Genomic DNA, 9,569 nt, shown 5'->3' with positions numbered 1-9,569 from the left:
AAGAACATCATGATATGGTCTGCCGCTCTGTTCACCTTCATGCTGAACCGGGTGTGTGAGTTAGTGAAGGAAGCGATGACCAGAGTGCAGTTCTTAGGAACCGTGACCTAAATGCCCTAACAAATATCGAGTTGGAATGAGCAGCCATTGCCCATTGACTGGTCCATCTCATGACATACTGACCGCAAGCAGGCACACACACGCTCGCCTGACATGGATGGGCCACATGCAAGCAAAAGAAGCATTCCTGACTTTGCTGCGATTGTACCAGAATTTTCCCAAGTCGTGTTGTTTGTTTACCCAATCGGAGACCCAGCGAGTGAGGCGCAACTCAACTCAAAATCGAGGTCGAGTGGCGTCCAGCCGAAACCAAAAACCACCGCCTCGTGAGCCCACCTCACGTACGTATCCCCTCTCTCTTTAAATCCACCTCCTTTCCCCCTGCTCCCTCCTCAGCTAGCCCGCCCGCCTCTAGCTACCGACCACACTCCCATTCGCAGACGACGCCACCCGCCAAAGCTTTAACTCAACCGCAGGCGAGCGAGCGCGCACGGTGACGACAATGCCGACGGACCCGGCGGCGAAGGGGGTGAAGCTGGAGCGGTACGCCAGCGGGAGCGCGCTGCTGCTGCGCCGAGTGGCCAGCGGCAAGTTCGTGGCGGCGTCGTCGCACCTGCTCTTCCGCGCCACCGTGCTCGCCACGCTCGCCCTCGTCTTCCTCTTCGCCTTCCACTACCCGTCCCTCCTCTCCCGCTCCTTCAGCCTCGTCTCCGCCGACGCCTCCTCCTCCTCCACCGGCGCGTCCAGGCACACGTCGCACCGGAGCCTGCTCATGTCGTCCGCGTCCGCGGCATCGGTGTACGGCGGCGAGAAGTGGGAGAAGGAGATCCGGCGGAGCGCCAAGCCGCGCCGGGACGGGGGCATCTCCGTGCTGGTCACGGGCGCGGCCGGGTTCGTCGGCTCCCACTGCTCGCTGGCCCTCCGTGCGCGCGGCGACGGCGTGCTGGGCCTCGACAACTTCAACGCCTACTACGACCCGGCGCTCAAGCGCGGGCGGCAGCGGCTCCTCTCCGACCGCGGCGTGGTCGTCCTCGACGCCGACATCAACGACGCGCTGCTGCTGGAGAAGCTGTTCGAGGCGGTGCCCTTCACGCACGTGCTGCACCTGGCGGCGCAGGCCGGGGTGCGCTACGCCATGGAGGCGCCGCTGACGTACGTGGCCTCCAACGTGGCCGGCCTCGTCACCGTCTTCGAGACCGCCGCCAAGCACGCCGACCCGCAGCCGGCCATCGTCTGGGCCTCCTCCTCCTCCGTCTACGGCCTCAACACCCAGGCGCCCTTCTCCGAGGAACACCGCACCGACCGCCCGGCCTCCCTCTACGCCGCCACCAAGAAGGCCGGCGAGGCTATCGCGCACTCCTACAACCACATCTACGGCCTCTCCATCACGGGGCTCCGCTTCTTCACCGTGTACGGGCCCTGGGGCCGCCCCGACATGGCCTACTTCTCCTTCGCGCGCAGCATCGTCGCCGGCGACCCCATCACGCTCTACGCCGAAGCGCGCCGCGACTTCACCTACATCGACGACGTCGTCAAGGGCTGCGTCGGCGCGCTCGACACCGCCGGCAGAAGCACGGGGTCCGCCAGGACCGGGAAGAAGAGCGGTCCCGCGCCGCTGCGCGTGTACAACCTCGGTAACACCTCCCCCGTGCCGGTCACCCGGATGGTGGCAATCCTCGAGAAGCTGCTCGGCAAGAAGGCCAACAAGCGTGTCGTCACCATGCCCAGCAACGGGGACGTGCCCTTCACGCACGCCAACGTCAGCCACGCGGCGCACGACTTCGGGTACCGCCCCACCACCTCCCTCGACGCCGGCCTCCGCCACTTCGTCGACTGGTTCGTGGATTACTACAAGCTCGACACCAAGATCGCCAAAGTAGCAACCCGTGCCACTGACAAGAAGCCGGCAACCAAGAAGAAGGCACCGGCCATGTCGGCGTCGTCGTGAGCATGCCAGAGCACGGTCACCACCGACACCACCAAGTGTTCATTCCTTCCCTAGCAAATTCTTGGAGGCATCAATCTCTGCCATGTCTGTAACCTTGTAAGTGTTGATCCGAATGTGTTTAGTTAGCAAATAATGTTGGGAACCGAACCAGCAAGGGTAGATAATACGGGGGGTATAGTCAGATCAGATAAGATCAAACAGAGGAGAGGCAGGAGGACTGAAGAAAGATGAAGTCACTGGCCTCTTCTCAATCAAAATTGTTTCTTTCCACCTTCTTTTTTCCTTTTTGGCATAATGCCACTTCTTCTTCTCATCTTCTTGCTCATGTGAACCATATCAAGATGTATGTACGCTGGATCGATGAATCCAAAAATCCAGAGAAACACAGCTTGCGTCGAAGAACCACAGTTCCACTTGCACACTGTTTTCTTCCATAGAAATCCAAATCCAAGCTTTCCATTTTACTGCTACATTTTGGGTATAGGTCTTGATCCATGGACCTTTACTACTTGTGTACCTAGTTGGTTCATCGTCTGGTTGTGAGTGAGCTTCTGAATGCTCCACCACGTTGCGGTTGGCCAAGGAATTAATGGCGATGGTTGTCGGTCGTCAGTAGCATGGTCCAGACACAGCCAGCGTGCTGCTCCCTGTTAGCATCGTTTAAATGGGGATCATAGCATGAGCCCATTGGTACAATCAGCTGCTGCTCCTGCCAGTTCGACCACTGATGCGAGATTTTGTGCTTCACTGCCGACCTCCCGACGATATATTCTAACGCCGATATAGAGCATGTCGGCACGACGCCACGAGCCTACAGTTACACTGAATTTCCCAAAGATATCACTCAGAGCATTTCCAGCCGCGTCCCCCAAACCGTCCCCCAAAGCGCGCCGGATCGAGCGTTTGGGGGACGTGTTTTGTTCGTGCCGCGTTTGGGGGACGTCGCTCCCCAGCCGCGTCCCCCAAACGCCGCCCCCAAACATTAAAAGTAGTTTTTTTGGCTAGAAAAAAACTATTTACTAATATTCAAATCGGTTGAACATAAACAAATTCTATATAAAACTTCGGAAAAATATAATTAAATACATATAAACTATCTAGTTCTTCTTCTTCGCTGATGGCCCCGCCTCGTCGTCGTCATCGCGGTGGCGCTTCCTGCTCGTCACCTCTTCCGAAGAGGCGGTGTCGGCGCCCGACGCGTCGGAGTCCTCCTCGTCGTCGGCGGTGCTCGTCGGCTGCGCCTTTGCCTTTGCCTTGGCCTTGGCCTTGGCCTTGGCGGCCTTGGCCTTGGCCGCCTTCGCCTTCGCACGGGCCACCGCCGCCGCCGCATCCTCGCTCTCTTCTTCCTCCGCGTCCTCCTCCCAGCCCAGCCATTCCTCCTCGCCATCAGCGGCGGCGGGGAATCGTCGCCGCCGCCGGCGTCCGGGCTCACTCCCACCAATGGCGCCAGCCAGCAGGCTTTCCCTCGCTGGAGGTGTCGGACGGGAGCTGGGAGATGTAGCTCATCGTCGCTGGAGGTGTCGGATGGAGGCTTGGATGAATGGTGGCGTACGTACGGCGTACGTACGGGTCTTATTGAGCGCGGATGAACGGCGGCGCAGAAGTCGAAGAGAGCAGCGGTTGCTCTTCCGAGGAGTCGGCGCTCCATTCCGGCGGGGTTGGCGCGTCGTCGACGCGGTTGCCAATGCGACGGTTCCGCTTCCTGGCAACTGCACCGTCGCTACGTATGTGGCGGTTGAGCGTCCGAGCCGCTGACGGGTCGGGCCCGCGCCTCCTCGTCTCTCATTTCGTTGTGTCCGGCGTGCCCGGTGCGTCCCCTGTGGGACGGGGACGGGCTCGGGACGCCGGACACCGTATCGGGCCGCGCCGGACAAAAAAGGCCTTTAGGGCGCGCGGCTGGGAACGTTTTTTTGTCCGGCGCGCCCCAAATCGCTTTGGGGGACGGTTTGGGGGACGCGACTGGAGATGCTCTCCTGCTACCAAAGTACAGTGACTTCTTCCCATCAGTATGCGCTGCTGAAATGAAGAACTGTTTTCTGATCCTTTCTTACCTTATGTGGATCAACAGGAACAGATCATCCAATGAGGGGTGGCAGATGGGGACGCTGCAGAGTGTGTAGCTGTGCATTCATGTACTACAGTCTACCACTAATTTGGAATCACCGAACTAATTCAATTATGCAAACAGTGCAGGGCGAATCATGTATAGAAGTTTTTGTCTTGAATGCTGGTAGGCACTAGGCAATGGGGTCAAAGTCGATAGAACTGATCCTTTTCTCAAACTTCATCGTGAAATGAATTTGATCTGTAAAATTTTCACAATCTAACCCTTTTACACGTCGTCCGTCCGTCAACCACCGTGCAACAGTGAGGCACCATGATTACATTTCATGGTGCCATGGGGTAGGGGCGTCATGGTCTTGCATGGCCTGAAAATGGACATGGTGCAATGCAACCCTACCCATGAAACATGCCATTGCGCCATGCAAGACCATTGCCCACTACCCATGGACTCATGCAATGTAACAATGAATCCATGATGCTCTACCGCACGGGTTCATGGAAAAAGTTTTACATTTGAAAATTCTTTCAGACCTGATTTATTTTATGCTGAAGTTATTGAAACGGGTTTGACCGCAGTGGGCGAGGAGAAGAAGCTGAACTGAATGAACCTTGGATCCCTCCTAGCCCCCGATTTATCCCCACCGCCGGTGTCTGTTCATGCTGGCCCCTGTTCCTGGTGCTTCCAGGACGATTCTTGTCCTCCCCTGCCTTTACACCACGGCTTCCTCCTTCCTCGAATGCATGGCATGGACCGCCACATCAGATATTCAGATTCCAGTGATGCAAGCCTTGTTGTGTAGTACTGCTGCTAGACTTGACAGAGTACCCATAGAGGAATCACACGCAGGAATAATTGCGCTCCGTGAAAGTTGCGTCTGTTGCAGGCATTGCCAGCGTGTTTTTTTTGTGTTCTTCTTTCAGAGCGTCTCTCGTCGGTTGCAGCTCGTAGCAAGAAACACATCGATTGTGGTTTGGAATTCTGTTCCGCTCAATCCAGGTTTCAGATATGGCATCCCCTCGCTAGATTGGACAATCTTTCCTGCCTAGTGTTTTTCAGCAAACAACGATGAAGCAATCCAGCAGACCTATTTAATAATTCTTATCTGAAAGAATATGAACATGTCGGCGTCTAGATGGTTATAGCGTCCCGTGACATGCAGCTGCCTACATTCAACACGGCCAGCATGTAGGGCCTGAGAGAATCCGTCTCGTAATAAATTATGCAGAAAGAAACAGACATCCGAGATGCCATACGTACATAAAAGTCTTGAGTGTCAGTCCACTGATCTTGTTTAGCAGGACAGCCACTTACTTGCATGTAGAAGGTTTGCCTGAAGAAACTCTTAACTTAAGTAGAAAGGAGGTACTGATGATCTGAGGCTTGATCGTCTTGGGCGTGCTGTTAAGTAATTGTGCAACGAACTGTGGGTTCAAGTTCTTGGTCCACAATTCAGTTCACTAGATCATAACATGAATTCACCAGTTACCCCCAAACGGTCTCTGCATTTCAATCATCTACTGCCTCGAAGCTACAGTTACAGTTATACTACTGTAGCAAGCAGCAAGCGACTCGCAGCTGAATGGAACCAGGCCAGAAATTGACCAAACCCGGATTCAGCCTGCCTGTATACCCGTCAGTGCTTCTTTGCCACTTGCAAGAAGTTGGTTCCTTCCCCTCCCATGCCTTGAGTAGTTGACATGCCCCATATTTTGCCTTTCCCTGTCTGGATAGTTGCATGCAATCTATGCTAATCCAACTGCATGCCTTGGTATAGTTCCGGCTTGCTTCCATTACGCGTTAATCACCCGTTATAATCTTGTCAGCTAGACTAACTGGGAGATGTGGCTAACTGCCAGACCCATTATAAACCAAGCTGCTTGACCGGTTCAATTTGCTCCCTACCCTACCATCCACAACGACTATGCCTGAGGGGTCTTGTTCTTCTTTTGATTGGTGCAAGTGCGCCCAAGGTTAGAGCAGTGACAGTACGCCTGCTTTGTGCTTTCCAAGGCAAAAAGGAAGGTGACATTGCCCGGTGAGATCAACAGTGCCATAAGAGGAAGACCCACTGCTTGGACCTGGACTTGATCGTCAACTCTCATATTGAATGACCATATCAATTTGATAAGTAGTACTTAGTCGTTTGAGATCTTGTGTCCACTAAGATCACACCATAAAACCCATAGTCGTAAAATAGCTTTTGCAATTTTGAGTTCAACGAAACAAATTTTGGTGAAAAAAATGGACTAACTATATATACATTGGCTAACAGTTGACAAAATCCAATTCTCGTTTGATAGGTCAACGTGCAAGATCACTGACCTAAACATAAGAATCTATCTATCGATTAAAAAAATAATTCCTGAACCAGACGTACATCAAAGGAAGACCGCAAGATCAACATGACGTACAAGACTTCCAAGACCTAGAGTGCAACATGGAGACACCTACCATTGACGCTATATATATTGAAGATCATTCGTCCAGACAACATGTAAGCCAAGTCGCTGCCGTAGTCTCCATATATGTAGCCATAAACCCTAGATTTGTAGATCTCGTCTAGTTCATCTTGTAGTCTCGTACGATCATTTGGTTACACCGGTAATAAAGTTCGGGAGAAGTTCTTCATCATGTAGATCGGGTCTTTGATCCAAACTTACTGACCGAGCCTCTTGCCGAACAAATAAATTCACCACCGAACCTTAGAGTGAGATTGACGTGGGATCGTGAAAAAAAAAATTCCTTTATCAGGTGATGTCCCTGCGCCGGATCTCTCATGCGGGTTAGGTGGGACACTCTATTGGGCCGGGGCTACGAGGCGGATGCACGTTTAAAGCTTGAAATGCTACACATGGCACTCCTTTCAATGTTTTTGGTCGATGCTTTGTTCTCTTCTTGCTTCGATGGGCAAAGTTAGATATTTAAACCGGTTCTAATGTCTTACGCTGAGCACCATGGGACTATCTTTTTTGCGGAGGTGACTTTGTGTTAATTAGGTTTTCGTACAATACATATGTTTGTAATGTTTATGTGTTATACGACCTTCCATGATACTATTTATAAGAATTATTCATATATTAACAAAAAAAAGGTTGTAAAAAGGTTTTTTGTGCACATGCTAAGTATATTTTGTTTGCAACACAATATGATGCTTCGATTATGCTCCTCTTCAGGTAGAAAACTTCTCGGTTGATTGCATGTTGGGGACCAAAACACTGTCAAATAAAAAACAACACCGGCATAATGTTAATATTCGAGAAATCAAAATGGATGGATATGTTGTACAACTCCTCGGTGCAAAAAAAAAGGAACATGAAACAAAAAAAAGTAACATAGAAATTACTCCCTCCGATCTATGGACTCAACTTTGTCTACATTCGCATGCATCTAGTCTAAAAACTTAACTAAATACATGGAAATTGAGATAAAGTTGAGTTTATTAATATGGACAGGAGGAAGTAGTAAATAATACATCTCATTGTAATTGGAGAAAATGGTTCAAAACCCCTGTTAGAATCACGAATGAAGTCCACTAATTTATCGTCTTTATCTCTCCCCACCGAGTCTTCCAATGGGGCAAGACCATTGCAAAGAAAAAACATTTGCAGAGAAAATATTTTAAGCTTTTGACAAAGAAGAATGATTTCTCTCTGTTCTTTGGATTTACCGAACTGTAGATTTGTAGAATCATAAAATGAAGGAGTATAAGCCCACGCAGCTGGAATACAAATCGTGGTCTGCTAGAATTGTCAAATGGGATACCCATCTAAGGGAAATCTAAGCTATGTTTTGTTTTTTTGTTTGTTGAGAGAGTTGCGAGCAAGAGAGGCCCAACAAGCCAGCGATCTATGGCCCAATCAATTTACGGGCCGGGAGCGTTTTGTTTGTGGCGTTCAGTCAGGAGAGAATAAAAAAGAAGAGACGAGGCTAGCTGATAATTGGAATGCATGAAGAAAAACTAACTTTAGAAAACTTTAACCGAAGAAATGATCTAATATCACGGTAAATCACACCTTCAGGTGCCAGGTCAAATTCCACAGATTGCACAGCCTTGATCAGATTAGCCGAATCAGCTTCGATGATTATCTCTGTCATACCCCAGCTAGCATCCAACTGAACTGCCTGACTATATGATTCAGCTTCCGCATGTTTTGGTGCACTCACCGCAACCATCCGACCAGCTCCTGCCGCTCTAAGAGCATCTTCACTCGTTGGCGCTCCCCACGCCTAAATCCGGCGAAATTTTCGTTCGAATTGGAGAAAAATTTGGCCTGGAGAGCGCTGAAGTTTCATTTGACATATTTCAAACAAATTCGACATAAAATTTAACAAGTTCGGCGAACTAGAGTCAGAAAATTGCTGAAACAAATTTGGCGAAAATCAGTACAATGTTTAACAAGTGCTGAAACAAATGAAGCACACAATTTCACATGTTTTGAAACAAATTAAGACAGATTAGTTGGCGTCGGCGTTGGCGTTGCCTCGGAGCGTCCATATGTGCTCCACCAGATCATCTTGCAGCTGTTGATGCATTGTAGAGTCTCGAATCTCCTGACGCATAGCAATGAAGGCAGCCCATGATGTTGGCACCTGGTGATTAGGTTGTGCAAGAGGACCCTCTCTCTCATATGGTGCTTCTTGCTCAGCCAAAGGAACCGGATGTTTTCGCTCATTTTCAATAATCATATTGTGTAAGCACACACAACAGTTCATCACCTCCCACATCTGATCTTTGGACCAAGTCATAGAGGGGAACCGGACGACAGCAAATCTCTGCTGGAGGACACCAAATGCACGCTCGACGTCTTTTCGGCAAGCTTCTTGTTTCCTGACAAACTCGGAAAGTTTGGGGTGCTAGGTTTCGAGATAGTCTTCACAAATGTTGCCCACTTTGGATAGATACCGTCTGCAAGGTAGTATCCTTTGTTGTAGTGCCGACCATTGATCACATAGTTCACCGGGGAGCATGACCCTCAACAAGCTTGGAAAAGATCGGGGAGCAGTTTAGGACGTTGATGTCATTGTTGGATCCAGGCATATCAAAGAAAGAGTGCCAAATCCAGAGATCATGGGTAGCCACTGCTTCAAGTATCACAGTGCAGCCATTTTTGTGACCCTTGTACATCCCCTGCTACGTAAACGGACAGTTCTTCCATTTCCAATGCATGCAGTCAATGCTTCCAAGCATCCCTGGAAAACCCCTAGCTTCATTTGTTGCAAGGATCCTCTGAGTGTCTTCGACAGTGGGTGATCTCAAGTAAAAGTCCCCGAACACTGCTATGACGGCCCTGCAGAACCGGTAGAAACAATCAAGGACGGTGGACTCCGCCATCCGAAGATAGTCATCTGCACCATCACCGGGAGCTCCATACGCCAGCATCCTCATAGGCACATAGCACCAAGTGTTGATGGTCAACAAGACCACCAGTTTCAAGAAACAGGGCAAGTCTAAGGGAAAATTCAAGAAGGGTGGCAAGAAAGCTGCCACGCCTCCTG

At 50.6% G+C, this 9,569-nt stretch overlaps 1 protein-coding gene across 1 annotated transcript; it reads left to right on the top strand.

Annotated features, from left to right (window-relative positions):
- The first annotated feature begins 433 nt into the window (after positions 1-433).
- Positions 434-2,427, top strand: LOC127302272 (UDP-glucuronate 4-epimerase 6). Its single transcript, XM_051332677.2, has one exon. The coding sequence runs from the start codon at positions 563-565 to the stop codon at positions 2,006-2,008; it is 1,446 nt and encodes a 481-aa protein (XP_051188637.1). The 5' UTR covers positions 434-562; the 3' UTR covers positions 2,009-2,427.
- Positions 2,428-9,569: the final 7,142 nt, after the last annotated feature.

This window comes from Lolium perenne, chromosome 5 (genome assembly GCF_019359855.2).
Source record: "Lolium perenne isolate Kyuss_39 chromosome 5, Kyuss_2.0, whole genome shotgun sequence".
NCBI classification, from domain to species: Eukaryota; Viridiplantae; Streptophyta; class Magnoliopsida; order Poales; family Poaceae; genus Lolium; species Lolium perenne.
This window is presented reverse-complemented; position numbering and strand designations above follow the sequence as displayed.